General features: G+C 41.1%; 1 protein-coding gene across 1 annotated transcript in view; it reads right to left on the bottom strand.

Moving 5' to 3' along the window:
* LOC136881090 (UPAR/Ly6 domain-containing protein crok-like) overlaps nucleotides 1-2717 on the bottom strand; it is a 224101-nt gene extending 221384 nt beyond the window's left edge. Inside the window, exon 1 of the mRNA XM_067153715.2 lies at nucleotides 2658-2717. Coding sequence (XP_067009816.1) covers nucleotides 2658-2706 — 49 coding nt within the window. The 5' untranslated portion in view covers nucleotides 2707-2717. The remainder of the gene's footprint in view (nucleotides 1-2657) is intronic.
* Between the last annotated feature and the right edge of the window lie 23097 nt (nucleotides 2718-25814).

The raw sequence follows: 25814 nt of genomic DNA, 5'->3' as shown, positions 1-25814 counted from the left end.
CCGGCCTCCTTACTTTGATCATTCCTATTAGATCACGTTTGGTCAATTCAATTTCCTCCTGCTTATAAACATCGGTTTAATCGCGTAATAAATGGCTGTCGAGGAACAGAGCTGAGCACGTTATTCCTTCTCCACCATCGAAAGAAAATAATAATAATAATAATAATAATAATAATAATAATAATAGGAAGAATAATAAAAAGAAGAATGGTCCGCGTCTGTGGTGTAGCTGATTAGCTACCACCCCCAGAGGACCGGGTTCGATTCCCGTCTCTGCTACGAAATTTAAAAGGTGGTACGAGTGCTGGAACGGAGTCCACTCAGCCTCGGAGGATCAACTCAGCAGAGGGGAGCCCGATTCCCACCTCAGCCATCCTCGAAGTGGTTTTCCGCATTCTCCCACTTTTCCTCCAGGCAAATACCGGGATGGTATCTGATATAAGGCCAAGGCCGCTTCCTTCCCTCTTCCTTGTCCAGTCTTCTCTTCCCCCTTTTCCCACAAAGCCCCTATTCAGCATAGCATGTGAGGCTGCCAGGGCGAGGTGCTGGTCCTCATCCTCAGTTGTAACCTCCGACCCAATGTCTCACGCTCCAGGGCACTGCCCTTGAGGCGCTAGAAGTGGGATCCCTCACTGAGTCCGAGGGAAAAACCAACCCTTGAGGGTGAACAAATTAAGAAAGAAAGAAAAGAAATAATAATAATAATAATAATAATAATAATAATAATAATAATAATAGACCTAATAATAACCTTGGATGTCCTGAGAATTGCTTTCTGTGGTTTCCCATTTTCACTTCCAGGAAAATGCCGGGACAGTTCCTATTCATAGGCCACACCCGATTCCTTCCACTTCCTTACCCAACTTCGTTCACCTTCGTCTTCATTAGCTCCTCAACTGATGCTGGCGTCACGAAAGGCATCCGGCCTCACTTCATCCTCAACCCCGTATCAAGAAATGGGACAAAGTAGTAGACATACTGCACATTTAAAAAGTAGGCCTATATGTCTTACGTCGCGCCGACACTGGCAAGTCTTAAGGCGACTATGCGAAACGACAGGGTTAGGTCTGTGAAGGTAGCGATCGTGGCCTTAAAGAAGATATAGCTCCAGCATTTGCCTGGTGTGGAAATGGGAAACCACAGAAAACCATCTTCAGAACTGCCAACAGTGGGGTTCGATCCCATTATCTCCCGAATGCAAACTCACTACTACGTTACCCAAACCGCGCACCCAACTCACTCGGTAATATATAGTAATAATAATGATACTACTACTACTACTACTAATAATAATAATAATAATAATAATAATAATAATAATAATATGAAATGAAATGGCGTATGGCTTTTAGTGCCGGGAGTGTCCGAGGACATGTCCGGCTAGCCAGATGTAGGTCTTTTGATTTGACGCCCGTAGGTGACCCGCGCTTCCTGATGAGGATGAAATGATGATGAAGACGACACATACACGCAGCCCCCGTGCCACGGAAATTGACCAATTATGGTTAAAATTCCGGACCCTGCCGTGAATCGAACCCAGGACTCCTGTGACCAAAGGCCAGCACGCTAACCATTTAGCCATGGAGCCGAACAACAACAACAACAACAACAATAATAATAATAATAATAATAATAATAATAATAATAATAATAATAATAATAATAATAATAATAATAATAATAAGCTCACGAAAGGCAAGCGATAGGTAAAGGATGACTTCAAACTGACTGTATGTCAATTCAAAACCTGCAAGTCATCCAGCTGAGCAACAGTGGTCTTGACACTCTAAGGGCTTTAATGTGCTGCTGCGGAACCATGAGTTTAATAATAATAATAATAATAATAATAATAATAATAATAATAATAATAATAATAATAATAATAATAATAATAATAATTGTAAGAATTATATTATGTATCTCACGTGGACACGTGCTTGTATTTCTACCAATAAGATATACCGTACGTATTTGAGAATCTTCAATTACCACCAAATGGAGCCAGAATCAAACCCACCTCCTTAGCATCAAAAAGCCAGTGCTCTACCGGCTGACCCACTTTGCTTGGCAGTATGTATGTCTACTACTGGTCCTCGAGCTAGAAGACGTAATTTATTTATCAATTTTCGAGGTCTGTGGAAGGTTTTATCACTTACCCCACTATCCTCATCAACACTACTATCACAACAACGCCGTAGCAATACCTAGAGTCTTGCTAATGTTACAGGTAATATGTCTTCTGAGACGTCACGTTTCACGGGAGTTTTTTAAGTGCTGGTATGTCTACTGACACGATTTTAGTTTAGCCCCTAGAAAAACCACGACACTGAACCGGGATTGAACCCGCTAACCTGGACTCAGAAGCCCAGTGCTTGACCGTCTGAGCTACTCAGCCTATCTCATAAGAGAGTAGCACTCTGATAATGAACACGTCATACTTTCCCAATCCAAATAATTCAGCGAACACAACTAATCACTACACAATTAATTTTCGGACAAATGCAATCCTTTACGGTGTAACATTTTTCCGGTCCCGACTTCTTCCAGTAACTCACTAGTTAGAAAATTATATTTAGCAGTACAATTGAAGAGAATGTTCTTTTTTTTTATAAATACGTAAGTGAGAGAGAGAGAGAGACTGTGATCACGTGACTTACCCGCGTGCAGGGCGGCCAGTAGCACGAGGACCAGCACCGCCCCCGACATGTCCGCGCCGCTCGGGCTGGGAGTCTGGAGTGAGAACAGATTCGCTCACAGGTGCGAGCCCACGCCTGCCAACCTGCAACACGCAAAATAAGATCGATACCAAAATCATCTTCGGCTTGTTGCATCTTCTCTGCTGCCCTCAGTACAACAGGTAGGATCTAGTCGTGAATTGTGCCTCGGATTATTCTAGTGAACCATGCGGGGCCACGTACTGAGGGCAACTAACTAGCAATCTAATGATTCTGAAACTTCTAACTTTCTCCAAACTCTTCCGAGTCCTAACATGATTATAGTGATGCGTGAAGTCTTCAAATAGATATTCAATAATAATAATAATAATAATAATAATAATAATAATAATAATAATAATAATAATAATAATAATAATAATAATAATAATAATAATAATAATAATGCAAACTTAAACCATTTAAATAAAAGAGCATCGAATAAAAAAGTCAACTAATGACACAAGTAGCAGAAGAAAGTTAAAAATAATTAACATGAGAATTGTGTCCGCCTCTGTGGTGTAGTGGTTAGTGTGATTAGCTGCCACCCCCGGAGTCTTGGGTTCAATTCCCGGCTCTGTCACGAAATTTGAAAAGTGGTACGAGGGCTGCAACGGGGTCCACTCAGCCTCAGGAGGTCAACTAAGTTGAGGTGGCTTCGATTCCCACCTCAGCCATCCTGGAAGTGGCTTTCCGTGGTTTCCCACTTCTCCTCCTGGGAAATGCCGGGATGGTGCCTAACTTAAAGCCACGGCCGCTTTCTTCCCTCTTCCTCGCCTGTCCCTTCCAATCATCCCAACCCCCACCAAGGCCTCTGTTCTGCATAGCAGGTGAGGCCGCCTGGGCGAGGTATTGGTCATTTTCCCCAGTTGTATCCTCCGACCCAATGTCTCAGGCTCCAGGACACTGCCCTTGAGGCGATAGAGGTGGATACCTCGCTGAGTTCGAGGGAAAAACCAACCCTGGTGGGCAAGCAGATTAAGAAAGAAAGAAAGAAAGAAAGAAAGAAAGAAAGAAAGAAAGAAAGAAAGAAAGAAATAACATGTATAAATAGTGGTAAATGAGATGAATAAGGAAAATTAAAGGTTGAAAGTAAAACGAAAAGAAGAACTTACAGCTATGCATAGATAGGCTAAATATTGATATGACACACATGTAACGGCACAGTACATTAAAAAATAAATATTACATATTGTACAATAGAGCAAACAACAACGAGGAGAAAGAAGAAGAAAAGACGAAGAAAAGGAGGCATACGAAGAAAAAACGTCCAAGTTCCTGTCAGAATACAAAGAGTCAAGAAGGGTTGGAATGCGAATAAATCAAGTTATTTGAACAAGAGAGAGGCGGGAATAGGGAATGAAGGGGCGGATTTATCTTAGTTTTGCGATTTGAGACATATGGAGGAAAGGAAATAAACTGCTAACTGTGCTATACAGGAATTTAAGGTCGGCTATTTCCCTGCGGGTAGATAGCTGGCAAAGGTTTATCTTTTCCAGTATCCGACTGCTGCTCAAGTTTGGAAATCAGATACTCTGGCTCTAACAATGGTAACATAAGAATGGCTCCACGCTGTCAGTGTGTTAGTGGGTGAGGAGGTGTACCAAATGGGGGACACGAATTCAATAATCGGCAGGATGCAAGAACCATACTAGGCTCTGAGGGCTTGGATATCGGTGATGTCAGAAAACGTATACAGCAAACCGAGGAGTGACATTGCACGTAAGGCGATCTTTAGTATATTGGTGGCAAGTATCAATTTACTGTCAAACAACACTCCTAAGTCGTTTTGTTCTGTAAGAGTTGAGAATGGCTTACTGAGAAGATAATATTTTCTAGGAATGGGGAATTTACTAAGCGTGATTGAGATAGAGGTACACTTGGCGTTATTAGACTTAGACGCCATGTACAGCACCTTTTAGAGAGAGAATTAAATCCATTCTGTAAGGAGGTTACGTCTGTTAAAGAATCGATTTGTTTGAATATTTTACAATCATCTGCAAATAGTAGAATTTCACAAGAATAGAAGGATATAATATCGATGAGATCGTCAAAAAATAAGACAAAAAGAAGGGGGCCAAGGGAACTGCCCTTTGGGACGCCAGAATGTACCATAAAAGGAATCGAGCGGAATCCATCAAGAACCACGCGCAGAGTTTTTGTACTGAGGAAGCTCTGCAGAAGAGTTAGGAAGGGACCCTGTGTGTCAAAACGTTCTGAAAGTTTACAAGAAATAAGTGCGTGGTCTCCTGACCAGGAGCAGTGGTCATTATCAAAATGAAGGAAACAGAGCTAAGAGGGCGAACCCACCAAGTGCAACAAACCGATCTTCCAGAAACTTTGCTCCGTGAAAGAGGGTCGACATAGCGAGCACATGTTTCGACTTATCCATAGACACTCGACCGTTTCCTAGAAAATAATGGTCGAAGTTTCCAACGTGCTTTACCTGCCTATAAGCGCGTACCAACTTTTACCTACGCGGTGGCGCAGTGGCTTTCGCCGCGGCTTCACCGTTTCGCGCCGCGTGTTCAAATCCCAATGAACTGTGCTTTTATTGTTTCATTTATTTACTTTTGTCCATTAAAGATTGCTACACGAATGGTTTTGTTCAAAGTATTTTGAAATATCGTTGTCATTTTTCGTCTATTAATTGTAAATGATCAATTGTTCTACACTCATTGCAAATCAGAGGGATAACTTATCACGACTAGACTCGACGCAATAAAAATCTACGCGTTGATTCATAATCAATTGCAAGCACCCTTTTTTTTTGGAAAAATGATCCCGTATGCGTGATTTGTCGCAAACTTATTGCCAGCACGTGAAATCTTCAGTTATGTTATCCAGTATGTAACGGTTCAAATCCCGTTACAAGGTAATATCTGTATTTTATTATTATTATTATTGCATATGTGATATTATTATTATTATTATTATTATTATTATTATTATTATTATTATTATTATGTCCGTATTATTATTATTATTTTATCTGTGAAATTACTATTATTTTGTTATAATTATTATTCAATTCCATTATACAATGCTTGTCGCTTGCGTATTTGTAATTGAGTGTATGCATATAGGCCTATACGTATATGTAGATTAACATTAAATACCTGTACAGTGAGAGTTTCGATGTATCAGATGTGGATGTGAAGTTGTTATATTGCTATACTACTGGCGATTCTGCCAAGTCATTGCCACGTCATGGCTACGTCATCGTGAGCTTTTAGCAATTCGCTCAGTGACTCAGCCACCCCAGGGGATTTCACCATTACATGCAACAATTTGAGGCGTTGTGGGAGTATGTCATTGTTATTTCTGGAGATTGCGTAACTGTGTCAACCAACGTCTATAAAAGGTGGATGCATATTGTAGCGTCAGTCATTATTTAAACGGAAGCAGTACAGTGAAGAAGCCAAAATGGATAAGTCGACAGTCATTAGTTAAACGGAAGCTGAACAGTGAAGAAGTGTACGAGATGAAGAGGCCTCAGTCGGTCAGTCAACGAGTGTGAACGAGAGATGAAGAAGACTCAGTGAGCCATTAATTATTGGTCATTGAGAGAGTGAGGCCAAAGGTTGGTCGGTCACTTAGTTGAAGACACGGACGCAAGGGCTTACCATGGAGTCAGAGAGGGATACCACCTGCAATGAGGTAATACCATATTGACTTACAAAGAAGTCAGATGATATGGAGAAGAAGCAGTCACAAGGATGTATCACCAAGTTAGGCGTGACACATCTACAGTAAAAACCAGATCAAAGGAATACGTCGTAATTACACTCAAAGTGTTGAAGGTACAGTCAAGTGAATCAGTGAGGGAAATATTTCGTATAAATTTTTAAATGTCCGGTCAAGAAGAATTTAAATTCATGCCTAGTTTCTTTCAGTTGCAATGTCATAATTTCATACTCTCATCTGTTTTATCGCAACAAGACTCACTATTTTTTATATATTATTTAAAGAATATATTTTGTTCTATCAAACGAATTCACAGTTTTATTTCAATGACAGTAAACTATCTTAACCACAAAATTAATGGGGAAACCGAACGCCAATCTCCTTTTCCCAGAACTTATATGGTATGTTGTCAAAAGTAAGCTTATTACCCCACATCCTAGAGATAGTCAAGAGTCTCATTCTATTATTGCTGCACTGAGTGGCAGCTGACGCCCTTCAAATAACGTATGTGTAAGTAAGCAGGTAACAAGTAAGTGTGAGTACAAGGTCCGACGAGTGTGTATTTTATTTAATGAATGTTAATTTTCATAATTTTCGTGTTAAATGCAGATGTTCAGATTTATCAAGTTAAATGCAGTTTTATATGTTTGTAAAATTAGTCAGACAGTTAGGAAAGTCTCAAGTAATCGGGAGATAGTGGCTTCGAGCCCCATTGTCGGCAGCCCTGAAGATGGTTTTCCGTGGTTTCCCATTTTCACACCAGGCAAATGCCGGGGTTGTACCTTAATTAAGGCCACGGCCGCTTCCTTCCCATTCCCAGGCCTTTCCTATCCCATCGTCGCCATAAGACCTATCTGTGTCGGTGCGACTTAAAGCAAATAGCAGTTATATTAACGACGTATCTTTCCCGAGTGACATTCCCAGCCAGAAATGTAATTGTGGCAAACCTGGCTTCGCGCGATGCTCATGATGTGTGAAATTTCTGTTTCGAATGTTTCTACGATCGGTGTCATCCAAGGCAATGCACCCTATCTCCCTGAAGTATTAATGTAAGAACGAACTTACAAAACATTGTAATTCCTGAAAAATCTTTCTTTCTTTCTTCCTTAATCTGTTTACCCTCCAGGGCCGGTTCTTCCCTCGGACTCAGTGAGGGATCCCACCTATACGGCCTCAAGGGCCGTGTCCTGGAGCGCGAGACATTGGGTCTGGGGATACAACTGGAGAGGAGGACCAGTACCTCGCTATGCTGAACAAGGGCCTTGTGGAGGGATAGGAAGATTATAAGGGACAGACAAGGAAGAGGGAAGGAAGCGGCCGTGGCCTTAAGCTAGGTACGACGAAAAGTAATTGAAAATTTGAAATCAACATGTTAGTTTACCTTGTGAATAAAAGTTACACTTCCCATATTACATGGCATTTGCGTAGAATCAGAACAGGTGGGCCTATTATAACATTTCCTTACAAATGTGAGCACAATTGTGGATGGGACTTTGATGTCTATGAACCCGCGTACTCCTGAGAAAGTTACATACAGCTGTCCATTGGTGAACACCGCAGTATGAATGCAAAGTTCGTCCCTGTGACTTTTTGATTATGACAGAAAAGGCTAAATTTATAGGAAATTGACTTCCTTGAAGAACGAATGGCATGTCAGGATTAACAGGAGCGAAATCTATTCTTGGAATAAAACACTTTCTTGAAGCTGAGCCCGTCAGAATTTCTGCATGAACGAGATTATCTACGCTCAGCACTGTCAAGCTCGTTAACAAGCCAGATTTAGTATTTAGACTGAAAAGAAGAAGTGCGACATATCCAACTTTAAGTCTAGCTTGTTGTGTGCCTGAAGGATGAATAAAGTTAAGAAGTTCAACAGGATAATATACTACTTCACTTTCTTTCTTTCTTTCTTAATCTGTTTACCCTCCAGGGTTGGTTTTTCCCTCGGACTCAGCAAGGGATCCCACCTCTACCGCCGCAAGGGCAGTGTCCTGGAGCGTGAGACATTGGGTCAGGGGATACAACTGGGGAGGATGATCAGTACCACGCCCAGGTGGCCTCACCTGCTATGCTGAACAGGGGCCTTGGTGGGGGATGGGAAGATTGGGAGGGATAGACAAGGAAGAGGGAAGGAAGCGGCCATGGCCTTACGTTAGGTACCATCCCGGCATTTGCCTGGAGGAGAAGTGGGAAACCACGGAAAACCACTTCCAGGATAGCTGGGGTAGGAATCGAACTCACCTCTACTCAGTTGACCTCCCGATGCTGAGTGGACCCCGTTCCAGCCTTCGTATCACTTTTCAAATTTCGTGGCAGAGCCGGAAATCGAACCCGGGCCTCCGCGGGTGACAGCTAATCACACTAACCACTACACCACAGAGGTGGACTACTACTTCGCTAACATTATAATATTCCAAGGAGTCAGTGGTAATGGGCGTTATTTTTGTCAAATTTCAAAATATTCAGAACCGGTTGCTTGATGATGTTAATTAGTTTATTTTTTGGACATATAATTAGCACATTCTAAGCATTTTGAATTCTCACTGGGATACATGGGAAAACCAAATAAATCTTGAAAAATATGTTTTGAAATCTAATTTTGTGAAATCTCGATAATGTGATTTTGCCTAGTTGCTGAGTTTTAAAAATAATTTACTGTAGTTCTGATCTACAGCTCTTACATTCGTTTCAGTTTAGAAATCTGAATTCTGGACCTTAGAATACAATATTTTAAACTTGACTGTACAGGGATTGGAAATAAGACTAGGTATAAAATCCTTTGGCACTGACGTTTGAAGTCGTCTGAAGTGGTTCAAAACTTACGCATCTGATTTGATTCAGTTTCCTTCTTCTTCTTCTTCTTCTTCTTCTTAATCTGCTTACCCTCCAAGGTTGGCTTTTCCCTCGGACTCAGCGAGGGATCCCACCTCTACCGCCTCAAGGCCAGTGTCCTGGAGCATGAAGCATTGGGTCGGGGGATACAACTGGGGAGGACGACCAGTACCTCGCCCAGGCGGCCTCGCCTGCTGTGCTAAACAGGGGCCTTGGTGGGGGATGGGATGATGGGAAGGGATAGACAAGGAAGAGGGAAGGAAGCGGTCGTGGCCTTAAGTTAGGTGCCATCCCTGCATTTGCTTGAAGGAGAAGTGGGAAACCACGGAAAACCACTTCCAGGATGGCTGAGGTGGGAATCGAACCCACCTCTACTCAGTTGACCTCCCGAGGCTGAGTGAACCCCGTTCCAGCCCTCGTACCACTTTTCAAATTTCGTGGCAGAGCCGGGAATCGAACCCGGGCCTCCGGTGGTGGCAGCTAATCACACTAACCACTACACCACAGAGGCGGACTGATTCAGTTTCCTGCCATTTAAATATAAAAATAATTTAGTTTGCTAAGTGTATCATTTCGAGAAATTGTAATACCTTGATAAACTGAAATCATGTTACAGAATTACAGAACTTATTTAAATACTTGCTTGTTGGTAGAAATTGGGAGTAGTGACATTTATTTAAATTTTGTAACAAGTAATTCAGTTGGTCCTCAGTAAATTACGTTTTCTAGGTTAAGTAGGCTAGCTAGGTGTACCTTGTTTCGATTTTAGGTTTAGGAAATACTTTAGGTAATAATATTAACTTTAAAAATATTTGTAAATATCTGTAGGTTCGTTGGTTATACTTACAAAGGTAGGTTATCATAAGGAATAGTACCGTAACTTCTGCAGCAACTTCTCCGCTATTTCGTATAGATATCCGTTCAAACTGTCGCGAAGGTAATAATTTACTACATAAAAAATACCACGATACGCCTGTGAACCTCCATTTAAAAAGAAGTTAAAGAGATTACACGGTAATAGTTAACAGTCGTTGTATTGTTACTGATTATTGTCGGTCCTCATATTCAAATATTGCATTGTTGGCTAAGTTGTGAACAAAGGGTGTAGTGTAGTCAAGTAAATATAAATAAAAATCAGCTGATCTTGTATTCCATTCATTGGTACTTCTAAGTAGGTAGTTAAAGTATCCGTAATTTATATTTCGCTCCCTCGATCTTTCAATATTTATGAGCGGTTAGCTAATAATAATAAAGTTCATATATCCCGGTAATTGCAGTTCAAGTCCCTGGAGTAGTAGTACGGTAGTAGTAGTTTTTATAGAAATATTTGAGAAATTACTCTAGACAACCTCGTATTTTTCAGTAGGCCTAATTAAGGACACTTTTCTTTTTCGGTCCCGTGGAGTAGGGAAAATAATAGTAATCCACCAGCTGTAATAATCACATAACCACATTTCAGTAGAATTGTAGTGAAGATAAGGTATAATATATTAGATAGTATCTTGCCAGTTATATTCGTGTTTTTCTTCGTGTACGGCAATCTTTTCGATACTTAAGCATTTAACCAAACGCAGGGTAGTGTAGTGTAGATACATTGTAGTATAGATACAGTACATTTAGATAGTGCCGTACCTTGCCTGCTATATTCGTGTGTATCTATTAGACCGTAATACTAATAATAATTTGTCTAAGCATTTAGCTTCGTTGGTAATCTTTGAGTACAGTAGTTCTTGCAAATTTCATTTCTGTTGTGCTTAGTTTAGTGACATACGGTACGGTTCCGTAATTAGGATACGTCTGAAAGTAGTTTAACATTACTGTAGTGTACTGTACAGTAGTATACGAGTAATATCCTATTAGAATTTAGTGTGATTATTTTATTATTGTAAAATATTTGTGTAGTACTGGTGTAGTAGAGGTATCCGTAGAAACTCGTACTAAAATACTGTTGTTGTAATTAGAATAGGCTTAATTGCATTTTGGAATTGTGTAGTTCTTGTGTAGGCTATTACTTTCGATATTCAGTAATTAACAGCAGTTTTTATCCTGTCAGGGGTTGTAGGATAAAAAAAATAGAGCACGACTAAGTAGTATTGTAGTGTAGTCGTATATTAATTACCTTATTGTTGTGTACTATCCCAGACAATATATCCCTCCGTTCATTTATTTTTTGCAAATAAGTTATTTTATTTTTAATTTCATTTTCCCCCCGTAAAGAATGGCTAAGGAGCGCGAGTGTAGTTTCTGTGGGTGTGGCGAGGCATTGAGGGGTATGAGGGAGGAGTTGGAAAGTTTGAGGGAGATAATTAGGATTCTCACAGAAGACAGGAGGGAAGATAGGACTCCCTCAAACAACGTACAGGTTACAGTAGGTGTACAAGAGGGAGGGGAAGGAAAGGGAGGAGTTGTAGAAGACAGGTGGTCTAATGTTCTAAGGGGAAGGAGATTGCAGGCTAAGAGCTCTATTCAGGATCAGAATTCAGGACAGGTGTCTGTGCAAAATCGGTACGAGTCACTACAGGTAGAACAACAGAGAGAAGATGAGGGACAGGGAACTGTTGCTGAGATGTGTGGGAGTAGGAGGAAGGGAAAAGGTAGGAAAGGAAAATGTAGAGTAGATGATAGGAAAAGACAGGTGGAACAGGGTCATGGGAAGGAGAAAAGGGAGGAGGAAATAGCTTCTGCAGTTATCAGGAAAGATAGGGCTGATCAGGAGGGGAGGGGATCAAACGAGGTGGGTAGGGTTGAGGCTCTGGTCATGGGAGATTCCATCGTTAGACACGTGGGGTAAGTGTGTGGAGGAAAGGGTACCAGGGTAGAGTGTTATCCAGGAATTAGGTTGAGGCAGATGTTGAGGAAAGTAGAAGAGAGGGAGGAGGGGAAGGAGAAGGTGGTAGTGTTTCACGTTGGTACCAACAACGTAAGGCAAGCTGATATAAGTACCAACATAGTTGGAGATGTGTGGGATCTGGTAAATGCAGCACGGGTGAAGTTTAAGAAAGCGGAGATTGTTATTAGTGGAATACTGTGTAGAAGGGATACTGACTGGAGGGTGATTGGGGATTTAAATGAGACTATGGAGTGGGTATGTGGGAAACTGGGAGTGAAATTTCTAGATCCAAATGGGTGGGTAGGAGATAGGGATCTGCGCTCAGATGGCCTTCATTTAAACCGCAGTGGTACGTATAAGTTAGGAAATTTGTTTGGAAGGGTAATAGGGAGGTACATTCAGGGAAACGGGATGGCCTAGGGAGCGGTGATAAGGGAACAGGGAACTGGAAATCAAGTAGGGATGACATAAAATTGTTAGTGTTGAACTGTAGAAGTATTGTAAGGAAAGGAATAGAATTAAGTAATTTAATAGATATATATATTCACCAGATATTGTAATAGGTGTTGAATCATGGCTGAGAAATGATATAATGGATGCAGAAATTTTCCCACGGCACTGGAGTGTGTATCGTAGAGATAGGATAGGAAGGGTGGGAGGCGGAGTGTTCATTCTGGTGAAAGAAGAATTTGTAAGCTACGAAAAAGTTAAAGATGAGACACATGAAATTCTAGGTGTAAGGCTCATTTCTAAAGATAATAGGCAACTTGATATATTTGGAGTGTACAGATCGGGAAAGGGTAGCACTGACGCGGATTCAGAATTATTTGATAGGATAGTCAGCTATGTGGGAAACGACATGGAAAGAAATGTGATTGTAGCGGGAGATCTGAATTTGCCAGATGTCAGTTGGGAAGGAAATGCGAACGACAGAAAGCATGACCAACAAATGGCAAATAAGTTAATATGGGAAGGACAGCTGATTCAGAAAGTGATGGAACCAACCAGAGGGAAAAATATCCTGGATGTGGTGCTGATAAAACCAGATGAGCTCTATAGGGAAACTGAAGTAATAGATGGTATTAGTGATCATGAAGCTGTTTTTGTGGTAGTTAAAAATAAATGTGATAGAAAGGAAGGTCTTAAAAGTAGGACTGTTAGGCAGTACCACATGGCTGATAAAGCAGGCATGAGGCAGTTTCTAAAAAGTAGCTATGATCGGTGGAAAACGGTAAATATAAATGTAAACAGACTCTGGGATGGGTTTAAAGAAATTGTTGAGGAATGCGAAAACAGGTTTGTACCATTAAGGGTGGTAAGGAATCGTAAAGACCCACCTTATTATAATAGAGAAGTAAAGAGACTAAGAAGGAGGTGCAGACTGGAAAGAAATAGAGTTAGAAATGGCTGTGGAAGTAAGGAGAAATTGAAGGAACTTACTAGAAAATTGAATCAAGCAAAGAAGGCAGCTAAGGATAATATGATGGCAAGCATAATTGGCAGTCATACGAATTTTAGTGAAAAATGGAAGGGTATGTATAGGTATTTTAAGGCAGAAACAGGTTCCAAGAAGGACATTCCAGGAATAATTAATGAACAAGGGGAGTGTGTATGTGAGGATCTTCAAAAGGCAGAAGTATTCAGTCAGCAGTATGTAAAGATTGTTGGTTACAAGGATAATGTCGAGATAGAGGAGGAGACTAAGGCCAAAGAAGAAATAAAATTTACATATGATAACAATGACATTTACAATAAGATACAAAAGTTAAAAACTAGAAAAGCGACTGGAATTGATCAGATTTCTGGGGATATACTAAAGACAATGGGTTGGGATATAGTACCATATCTGAAGTACTTATTTGATTATTGTTTGGTCGGAGGAGCTATACCAGATGAATGGAGAGTTGCTATAGTTGCCCCTGTGTATAAAGGAAATTGTGATAGACATAAAGCTGAAAATTACAGGCCAGTAAGTTTGACATGCATTGTATGTAAGCTTTGGGAAGGCATTCTTTCTGATTATATTAGACATGTTTGTGAAATTAATAACTGGTTCGATAGAAGGCAATTCGGTTTTAGGAAAGGTTATTCCACTGAAGCTCAACTTGTAGGATTCCAGCAAGATATAGCAGATATCTTGGATTCAGGAGGTCAAATGGACTGTATCGCGATTGACCTGTCTAAAGCATTTGATAGGGTGGATCATGGGAGACTACTGGCAAAAATGAGTGCAATTGGACTAGACAAAAGAGTGACTGAATGGGTTGCTATATTTCTAGAAAATAGATCTCAGAGAATTAGAGTAGGTGAAGCTTTATCTGACCCTGTAATAATTAAGAGGGGAATTCCTCAAGGCAGTATTATCGGACCTTTATGTTTTCTTATATATATAAATGATATGAGTAAAGGAGTGGAATCGGAGGTAAGGCTTTTTGCGGATGATGTTATTCTCTATAGAGTGATAAATAAGTTACAAGATTGTGAGCAACTGCAACGTGACCTCGAAAATGTTGTGAGATGGACAGCAGGCAATGGTATGTTGATAAACGGGGTTAGAAGTCAGGTTGTGAGTTTTACAAGTAGGAAAAGTCCTCTCAGTTTTAATTACTGCGTTGATGGGGTGAAAGTTCCTTTTGGGGATCATTGTAAGTATCTAGGTGTTAATATAAGGAAAGATCTTCATTGGGGTAATCACATAAATGGGATTGTAAATAAAGGGTACAGATCTCTGCACATGGTTATGAGGGTGTTTAGGGGTTGTAGTAAGGATGTAAAGGAGAGGGCATATAAGTCTCTGGTAAGACCCCAACTAGAGTATGGTTCCAGTGTATGGGACCCTCACCAGGATTACCTGATTCAAGAACTGGAAAAAATCCAAAGAAAAGCAGCTCGATTTGTTCTGGGTGATTTCCGACAAAAGAGTAGCGTTACAAAAATGTTGCAATGTTTGGGTTGGGAAGAATTGAGAGAAAGAAGAAGAGCTGCTCGACTAAGTGGTATGTTCCGGGCTGTCAGCGGAGAGATGGCGTGGAATGACATTAGTAGACGAATAAGTTTGAATGGCGTTTATAAAAGTAGGAAAGATCACAATATGAAGATAAAGTTGGAATTCAAGAGGACAAACTGGGGCAAATATTCATTTATAGGAAGGGGAGTTAGGGATTGGAATAACTTACCAAGAGGGATGTTCAATAAATTTCCAATTTCTTTGAAATCATTTAGGAAAAGGCTAGGAAAACAACAAATAGGGCGACTGCCCTAAATGCAGATCAGTACTGATTGATTGATTGATTGATTGATTGATTGATTGATTGATACTAGCTGATGTACCCGTGCTTCGCTACGGAGTTCTACATTGTACAAAAATTGTAGGTTAGGTAGTGTACACGTTGTGAGCAAGATTGTATTAAACTGTATAGCACTTAACGTTACCCTAGAAACGCGACGGGAAGTCACCAACCGTCCTTTCTCATGTGAAGACTGGGTTAGGGAATTTTCATTGTAATAGTAGGACCCCTTGCCTACCATCGTTCACAATCAGGTTGGGAATTTTTCATTATAATGGCAGACACTCACTCTCTACCTGCCTTTTTACATCCTCAGAAAGACCGTCTTAGTAGTTTTCCCAACTGAAATGAACATAGGTCATTACAATGACGTCAGTAGGAATGGCGCGATTAAAAGCAATGCTTTCATGTGAAATACTTGACCAAATGAAAAACCACACATTTTCTCACTTTTAACGAACAGTGCTACGTTGCCGATCTAATAGTCCAAAGCTCCAGAGTTGGAATGACCAAGCCGCAGACAGCCGTGATCCGTGAACACACTTCGTCTTACTTTAGCCGGGTGGGGGTGTCGAATAGTGGAGACTCTCAGGGCAAAACTGTGCCCTATTACTAATCTGTTTCCTAGGAGTACCCGATGAGTCGGAAAATCTCAGTTCGTTACACAGGCGGCGGAAAAATCTATCTGACTTGGAGGTAAATTTTTCCTCCAAGCCAGAGGAGAAACCCCTCTTCACTGCTAATTTGGAATAAAATGAATGTAGAATTTAATAAAAGTGGAGAGGAAGAAGTTTTTCTAAGAAACAGCTCTTTTCAGGGTTGAATTTTGAGTTATTTAGTGAATTGTGGTGCTATAATTTGGAATAAGCCTAAATTGTAGTTCTAGACCCGCTCATACTACTACTACTACTACTACTACTACTACTAAGTGAGCCCTGCCTTAAGTATGCACACTGCTCATTCAAACCAACACGTCAGAGTAGGGATCGAACAGCTGGAATACTATGATGAACCAGTCTGTTACGTACCGGCAGTATCAGAAAATGTATGAACCAGAGAAATGGCATGCTAAAGAAGAAAGTTTTGCAACTCCCCAGCTATTTCCCGCCAATATTCAGTCAGGCTGTTATACTCGTCACTGTAATGTAATGTTATTGTTGATCAATGTTAAGCGCTTTCAGTATTGTAGGCCTTCACATTTAATTTTCTTCCGACTCTGAAATACCATTCTTATCATAGTCGGTACGGTAAAACTGAATAAAACATAAATGGTCGGAAATTGTATTCTCTATAACTCTTGTTATGTAGTACTTTTCGTTAGGACCAATATAGGTATTTAAAAATTAAATTTTAGGCGCCTTCCCCTAAACTACAATTTCATCCAGGGTGAATGAAATTGTTTATAACTTAGACTGTAGTTTCTTATTCCCCGACTCTATATATCGACTTTCATTAAATTCTGTTAACCCATTTTCTCGTGGCTCGCCGTTGATATGGACTTGGCAACAAAAGTACGAATTCATAAATATCTGTGTTATCAAAGCCGGTACGGTAACAAAGTATGGCATAAATTATCGGAAATTTAATTCTACATAACTTACGTTATGTGGTATTTATCGATAGGACCACTAATAATATAAATATTTGAGAATTAAATTTTAAGCCTTCCCCTAAACTACCATTTAACTCAGCATGAGTCAAATTATTTATAGCCTAGATTGTAGTGGCTCATCCCCCGACTTCACATACCTATTTTCATTAAATTCTCTTCAGCCGTTGTCTCGTGATGCGTGTACAGACAGACAGACAGACAGACAGACAGACAGACAGACAGACAGACAGACAGACAGACAGACAGACAGACAGACAGACAGACAGACAGACAGACAGACAGACAGACAGACAGACAGACAGACAGACAGACAGACAGACAGACAGACATTACGGAAAAGTAAAAATTGCATTTCCTTGTTACTGTGGACATGACCGATACAGAAATACCATTCTTTTCAAATTCTGATCAATGTACAGACAAAATTCTTATTTTATATATATAGATTGCACATTGATCAGTTACTTTACAATGGCGAAAAATGAGAGTATCCTCCTATTCAATACATCATATATTCCGTCATTAGACGGAGCAAACAAATTCAAACATGTTTCGGCTCGCTTGAGCCATCTTGAGCCTTTGAGAAGGCCAGGACATTAGAGAGGACAACCACCTACTGCACACCATTAGAACTTCATTGACGGTTTCCACTAGATTACTTACAGTTTACTATGCATCTGTCTTCCACCTAACACAGCTTCTCAATATTTATACGCGGCCTTCCGACCCCTTTATAATAAGGCAAGACATCAGCCAACATTATGAAACAATAATGAAGAAAGGGACCGCTAGATTGAGAAGATATTGAGAATGCTGCTATTTCTAAAGCTTTAAATTTCATTGGTGTTTTTTCTCCTTGTCACAGGCTTTTCGCCTGCAGGTTATATCAGGCTTGGTTTCTCAAAAATGTTTGCTCCCGCTCTCCTCCTGACCAATTTGATGTGATGGGTTTCTACTAGGATGATTTTGACATCAATTTCAAACTGTTTTGTCATTTTTACTAAACCAATAATTTGTAAACTATGAGGTCCACAACCTCACCATGTGCTACTATTATTCATTTCCATCTGCATCATTTGTTTTCTCATTCCCTTGTTTCTTAGGTTAACGCAGTTTTTAGTTTCAATTATTATTTTAAATTAACACCTGTTTCACTGAATTTTGTCGCAATAAGTTGTTTTTTGCTCTGCATATTGATGTAAATATTGTATATTTGTGCTAATTTTGTTTCCGTCTAGGCTCTCTTTTGTTTGTTTTTTCATTTGCTCTTTCATTATGTTTTTTTTAGCATTTTTCAACTTATATTATGTAAATTATTCCAACCCCCCTAATTTTTTCACTGAAGATGGCTCAAGCGAGCCGAAACATGTTTGAATTTGTTTGCTCCGTCTAATGACGGAATATATGATGTATTGAATAGGAGGATACTCTCATTTTTCGCCATTGTAAAGTGAAAACCATCAATACGGAATGATTCTAATATCTTGTAACATTGATCAGTTATGTAGATAGCAATAGGTATCTTATGTTTTGGTCCAAGCAATATGGTGGCCATGCGTGTCCGTTGAGTTCAACTTTGGCATCACGCTGGCGACTGTATTAACGACCTATAGGCTATTATACTAAATAGACTGGCGGATGACCTGCCATCTTTGAAGAAAGTTGAAAGCTTCTCCACCATGTTTTCTGGTGGCAGCAAGGAACAAACACCGACCCCTGTGACCAAAGGCCAGCACGCTCACCATTTAGCCATGGAGCCGTATATTTATTCTACGTGAAGGTGGGGTATTGTGGGTCGGATCCATTGATTGTTTTAAGTACATAATCATTGTTCAACGTAGTCTTCTTGAATTCTAGTCAGTGGATGGATTTTGTAATTATTTTAACTTTTAATATTGTGAGTTGGATCCGCTTATTATTTTTAATTCATATTCCTTAATTAATTATCATGTTTTGAATTCTGGTCAGTGGATGTATTTTAGAATTTTAATTGTCATTACATTTCGCCTCATCTCGCACCATTAGAGGCCGATGACCTCGAGGTTAAGCCCATTTAAACAACAAGCATCATCATCATCATCATCATCATCTCTTCATTATACACGAAAACTTCAAAGCAGGCAGTTGGACTTAGTTCAGTCCTAAGTCTGTAGGCGTTCTATGCTGTATATATATATATAATTTGAATGTGTAACTACTGCTACTACTAATATGTTTTCATTTATCCCATGAAGGGGAAGGCGGGCCTCTTAGACGGTAATCCTGTCTCTCAGGCCGGAAGATTTGTTACGGTGAAGGAGATGATCGGAGAAGATGAGGGGGTTGGCGGCCGTGGCCTATACTAGGAACTAAATCGGGAATGTGTAACACAATATTTTAAAAAAACCGCCATACTAACGCCTATGTGTTATACATAAAAAAAATGTCTCCATCTCAGGGTTAATAGAAATTATGCCCTTTATTTGCGTTAAATAATCGTTTATTCGAATAATACGATGCGTACGTCGTTGCGCTGGCAGATGGCTCTATGAAAGTTGTCTTCGCTGATCTTTCTACGCCAGCCTGATAGAGGGTTCTGTGGAAGTTGTCTATGCAGACCTTTCTATATTAGTCAGATCATGTTCTCACCAGAATGTAAGTTGTTGCTCCATGTTGGTTCTAAAAGCGAGAAACAGAAAAGAATCTATTTCTGAATATTCTGTATTTCAAAAATTCATTTATTTGACTCATCATTTATTCGCCAAATACGATGCTGTGGGTGTTTCATTTAACTGCATTTGTCGGTAGATGGCTGTGTGAGTCTGTGAATACCAACGAGCTAGAAAGGTGAATATGTGTCCGCGTGATCCGCTGATCTTCCAATGCCATGTTTCATCGACTGCCACCGGAGTGTGCTATCCATTCACAATGTGGGCCGTTATTTTGATTCCAAAACTTCGCTTGCTTATCTCATAGTCCACACCAACGTTGGTCCGCTCCTAAAGGGCCCCATTACACGTGCAGACTTAGTCGGAGGTAAGTCTGCGCAAACCAATCTCTTCAGACATGTCTCTGTGTGTATGGCCGATTAATCTGCCGACAAAAAGTCTGAAGGCAAGTCTCTGACATTCTGGCGCTGCTTGAATTCAGCCGGAGACTTTGCGACGAAAGCGATATCTCAGAGTTGCGACAATAAAATTAATGTAAACGTGGTAACCTACAAATATGAAAACTGGTTTTTTTTTCGCTTCTTCTTCGTGCAGAGCACTACATTACGTCCAAATAACAACTCATCTTCTATACCGACTATCTAATTAATTTCAATCCGTATATATTTTTCAACCATCCGAAGTGCATAATCTTAAACAGAAAACAGATGAGCGCGTCGTATTCAACTTCTTTGGTAAATAATCATTTAGTCTGAGCGTGTGTGGGCAACTGCATACTTACGACTTACAGTGGCTCAAAAAAGTATTGGTCTTCCCATAGCCGTGGTATGAACGGAACAGTGTAGCACAAATAATGATACATATAATGGAATTACTCGTATGTGGATATGTACGACAGTCAAGTAAATCAGCAAGTTGAATATGGAGCCAAGGAGATTCACGCTGTTTGCAAACGAACCAGTAATACAACGGCGTGCGTCGTTACACGCCAAACAAGTATTGGTCTACTAAACAATATCATGGTGACATCGTGCTTTCTGCAGCAACTCGGGCTCATTGGTCTGTGCTGACACGTTAGAAGGTAATATTCAGCACTGTTTCTGCGTTCAGCTAGCAATGGGGAGGAAAATGAAAGAAACAACCGTGGAAGGAAGAAGGATTGCAGTGCGACTATTTCAAGAAGTAAATCTGTCAAGGACATAGTGAAATTATTGGAAGAGCTGTTAAAACTGTTAAGAATATTGCGTACAGGTACAAAAGAACAAAGACAATAGAAAATAGACCAAGAAGTGGCCGCCCCTCGAAGGTATCACTACAAGACAAACGGCAAATTGTGCGTAAAATGGCCCAAAATCCTCAGCTAAGTGCGCCGAAGATAGCAAGCAACTCCATTAAAGCAAGATGTAGAAGTGCAAGCATCATCTGAAACCAGCTGAAATATGCTACGCGAAAGAGGATATGAGGGGGAGAACAGCCCGTAGAAAGCCGTACAGTAGTAAGGCTAACAGGAAGAAGAGATTTGCGTGCGCTAAAGAGCACAGAAATTACAGCTATGAGGATTGGAAGACAGTCGTTTTTACCGATGACAGTAAATTTACCCTCTTCAGGTCAGACAGACAATTGACTGTGCGGAGGGAAGCGAATTCTGAACTTGAAGAGAAGAATCTGACAGCTACTGTGAAACATGGAGGTGGTTCCCTGATGGTGTGAGATGGCATGAGTGCAAATGGTGTTGGTGAATTAGCCTTTATTGAAGGGACCATGGATCACAAAGCATACATTAACATCCTCAAGACATATCTTCCGTTAATTGTTCAAAGAATTGGACTGTCAGCAAAGTATACGTTTACGTAAGATAACGACCCCAAACACACATTCCTGAACACGAAGCTATGGCTGTTATATAATACACCGCGTTGGATGGAAACTCCACCACAATCTCCCGACATCACCCACATCGAAAATTTGTGGCACTGTTTGGAGCAAAACGTGAGAAACCATGCAATATCAAACAAAGCTGACCTGAAAGAAGCCTTAGGGCCTACTCACCGAAGGAAACTACGGAAACCTTGGTACGATCGATGCCAAATAGGTTAGGTGAGATTATAAAGAGGAAAGTAGGACCTACCAGGTACTGAAACGTTCACAAAGGATCAAGAAACTGCGTTATGTTAATTCAGACCAATACTTTTTTTGGTGGCAAGTGAAAATGATTGTTTTAAGTTATGGTCTTTTAGTTATATGGACATGGGAGAATTATGTGTTTTTACAATGCACATGTTACACAAGATTATAAATAATCAAGGATTCTAGTATATGTCAATTTTTTCACCATTTCATTCGATTCCTCTTCCTCACATGTAGCATATCTCGACAGTCCAATACTTTTTTGAGCCACTGTACCTCCCGGAGGCAAGTCTGTGCAGGTAAGTATTCCAGAAATCTGCGCGTGTGTGGGACCCTTAACAGAAACATAATTATTCTGTTCGTCGTTTTTTTTTTAGGTCAGGACCAAATGCATTGCCGTTATTGGGTAAACGAGGCTTCACAGCACGTCGAGGGTTAGCTGTTTTATTCTAGAGCACTACTGTGGCACGTTTTATCCACAGCGCCCTTATGGCACATTTGACTAGGTTTCTTCGTAGGGAAAGCGCCATTGCATTAAATTCGGAGTGCAGTGATGGAAAAACATATTATCAATAACCGGATATTCTGCGTTTCTGTCCTATGATCTCCGTTATCTTTTGTTGGTTACGTATTCCATGACTGGATGCCCTGCTACCTAGCAGCACTGCCCTCGTAATGTACAGGCCGTACTCACCTATGATCTCCGTTTTCTTTACGTGGTTACGTATTCCATGACTGAATGCCCTGCTACCTAGCAGCACTGCCCTCGTAATGTACAGGCCGTACTCACCTATGATCTCCGTTTTCTTTACGTGGTTACGTATTCCATTACCGAATGTCCTGATACCTAGCAGCACTGCCCTCATGATGTACAGGCCGTACTGTAGCAATATAATTTGTAAATAAAATAGTGTATGCTATTAGATAGACGGCGCAGAAAAATCTGCGTACAAATGCGCCGCTAAAAATGAGTAAAGCGTTTCAAATACTCGCTGGGAGTAACCAGCAGAGCGGTGTTAAAAAGCAGTCGGCTTCAACTGGAAATGGACCAATTGTACAAGACCGAACTCCCGCTACAAGAGAACCCGTGACTGTGGCTACCACATCACAACATGGGGAACCCGAACCGGCCCCTAGCGAAGTCTTCCCTATGTAAAACGAGACCACACCAGTGGCAAGTAACGTTAGGGTACCTCCAATAGTAGTTTATGACAAAGCTAATTATGCTCGCGATTACCACGAACTTCCTGTGAATCCGAAACTGAAAAGGAAATGTCAAATTGTGATTTCACGAGATAAGTTTGAGCCAAACAATAATTCTTCACTCATCTGTAGTCTAGTTTGTAGAGAACATTTTTCGGTATACGGTTACAAGCCAAACCTTAAAATTCGAGTTTTAAAATCAGGTAGTGTGACAATTATTTTTCCAAACTATCTACCCCCCCCCCCTCCAATAAAGCGACTAGTAGTAACACCAAGACGGGAATTAATTAAACAACATATGCGGGTGAAAAACGGAAAACGAAAGCGCAGTCCTGTCCAGGAACAGCATAATTGTAGGTCTACTTTTTGTTCACTAAATGATGCTGCAATCCTACAAGGGAATCACCAACCTAAATTCGATTCAGCTGCTGAACAGGTGGAGGGAACTTTTATTTCGATATTACAGAAATTAGAAAGGGAAAACAGTGCCATACGGTGTAAGTAAGCTGTGGTGGGCCGATAACAAGAAAGCATGAGGATTCAGCTAAGAAGCTGAAGTATTTCGAAGAGAATTATTATCACAAAACTGTCGAGTTCTTACGTTCGGACGCCTGTAAAGAAAATTCTGAACGTTTATTTATATTGGTGAGATACAGAATTTGCGAAAATTAATCCTAAGTTGGTAATAAAAGTCCATAAAACACTAAGTGCTATGGCATTATTGTTAGCCGAAAGGATATAAATTCGCATGAGACCATATACATAATTTAAACTGTCAAGTAAAAGATCTCTGTCTCGTTTCTTCGGAAACTGGAGTGACGCCTCTAATTAAAGTTATGCTCACGGCAGAAGCTGAACATCTCAATAAGGCAGTCATAAAATGTCGATCGAACAGCAGCTCTTGTCTGATGTCAAACTTGGGGTATTTTTGGAGAAGATGACACTTCAAGCCACATCCAAATATTAAAGGACTCTGTACATTCCAATGGAGATATCCAAGAAAGCTCATCATTGACTAAAGACCGATTTGTGTTACCTAACAGCTTAGTATACTTCCTAATGTATGGTCTATTCAACACAGACTGCCTGTTAGCGTATTTCTTTACGAAAATACACTGACTGACAGAGCAAATGCAACACCAAGAAGGAGTGGTCAGAACTTTATGCCAATTGCAGGGTAGACTGACGTCACTGAGGTATGCTCATGATGTGAAATGCGCCGCTGTGCTGCGCACGTAGCGAACGATAAATGGGACACGGCGTTGGCGAATGGCCCACTTCGTACCGTGATTTCTCAGCCGACAGTCATTGTAGAACGTGTTGTCATGTGCCACAGGACACGTGTATAGCTAAGAATGCCAGGCCGCCGTCAACGGAGGCATTTCCAGCAGACAGACGACTTTACGAGGGGTATGGTGATCGGGCTGAGAAGGGCAGGTTGGTCGCTTCGTCAAATCGCAGCCGATACCCATAGGGATGTGTCCACGGTGCAGCGCCTGTGGCGAAGATGGTTGGCGCAGGGACATGTGGCACGTGCGAGGAGTCCAGGCGCAGCCCGAGTGACGTCAGCTCGCGAGGATCGGCGCATCCGCCGCCAAGCGGTGGCAGCCCCGCACGCCACGTCAACCGCCATTCTTCAGCATGTGCAAGACACCCTGGCTGTTCCAATATCGACCAGAACAATTTCCCGTCGATTGGTTGAAGGAGGCGTGCACTCCCGGCGTCCGCTCAGAAGACTACCATTGACTCCACTGCATAGACGTGCACGCCTGGCATGCTGCCGGGCTAGAGCGACTTGGATGAGGGAATGGCGGAACGTCGTGTTCTCCGATGAGTCACGCTTCTGTTCTGTCATTGATAGTCACCGCAGACGAGTGTGGCGTCGGCGTGGAGAAAGGTCAAATCCGGCCGTAACTGTGGAGCGCCCTACCGCTAGACAACGCGGCATCATGGTTTGGGGCGCTATTGCGTATGATTCCACGTCACCTCTAGTGCGTATTCAAGGCACGTTTAATGCCCACCGCTACGTGCAGCATGTGCTGCGGCCGGTGGCACTCCCGTAGCTTCAGGGGCTGCCCAATGCTCTGTTTCAGCAGGATAATGCCCGCCCACACACTGCTCGCATCTCCCAACAGGCTCTACGAGGTGTACAGATGCTTCCGTGGCCAGCGTACTCTCCGGATCTCTCACCAATCGAACACGTGTGGGATCTCATTGGACGCCGTTTGCAAACTCTGCCCCAGCCTCGTACGGACGACCAACTGTGGCAAATGGTTGACAGAGAATGGAGAACCATCCCTCAGGACACCATCCGCACTCTTATTGACTCTGTACCTCGACGTGTTTCTGCGTGCATCGCCGCTCGCGCTGGTCCTACATCCTACTGAGTCGATGCCGTGCGCATTGTGTAACCTGCATATCGGTTTGAAATAAACATCAATTATTTGTCCGTGCCGTCTCTGTTTTTTCCCCAACTTTCATCCCTTTCGAACCACTCCTTCTTGGTGTTGCATTTGCTCTGTCAGTCAGTGTATTATCAAGCCTCCAGCCCTACATTTTGACCAGGCATATCAGCAAAGTTGAAAGTTGTAGTTTCTTTGTACTTCGCGTCGTAATTGATAACCATAAGACCAATGTAGCTATGATGAAACGATTTTCTATAGGCAAGCCAATGAGGCGATCGACGTAAAAAGGGCACACAGGTGAAAACTCATTTTGGAGAAAAAAGGAAATGAAATATTTATCTTTATTTTTCTTCGGTCTTTATTTCTTTTCCGTACTGCAGTGTTTGTTATTATTTATAATATTTAATTCAGATATGAATAATTCGTGTAAAATACGACTTTAATGGGTTACGAATTAAATAAATAAGAA

Source organism: Anabrus simplex, chromosome 1 (genome assembly GCF_040414725.1).
Source record: "Anabrus simplex isolate iqAnaSimp1 chromosome 1, ASM4041472v1, whole genome shotgun sequence".
Taxonomy (NCBI): domain Eukaryota; kingdom Metazoa; phylum Arthropoda; class Insecta; order Orthoptera; family Tettigoniidae; genus Anabrus; species Anabrus simplex.
This window is presented reverse-complemented; position numbering and strand designations above follow the sequence as displayed.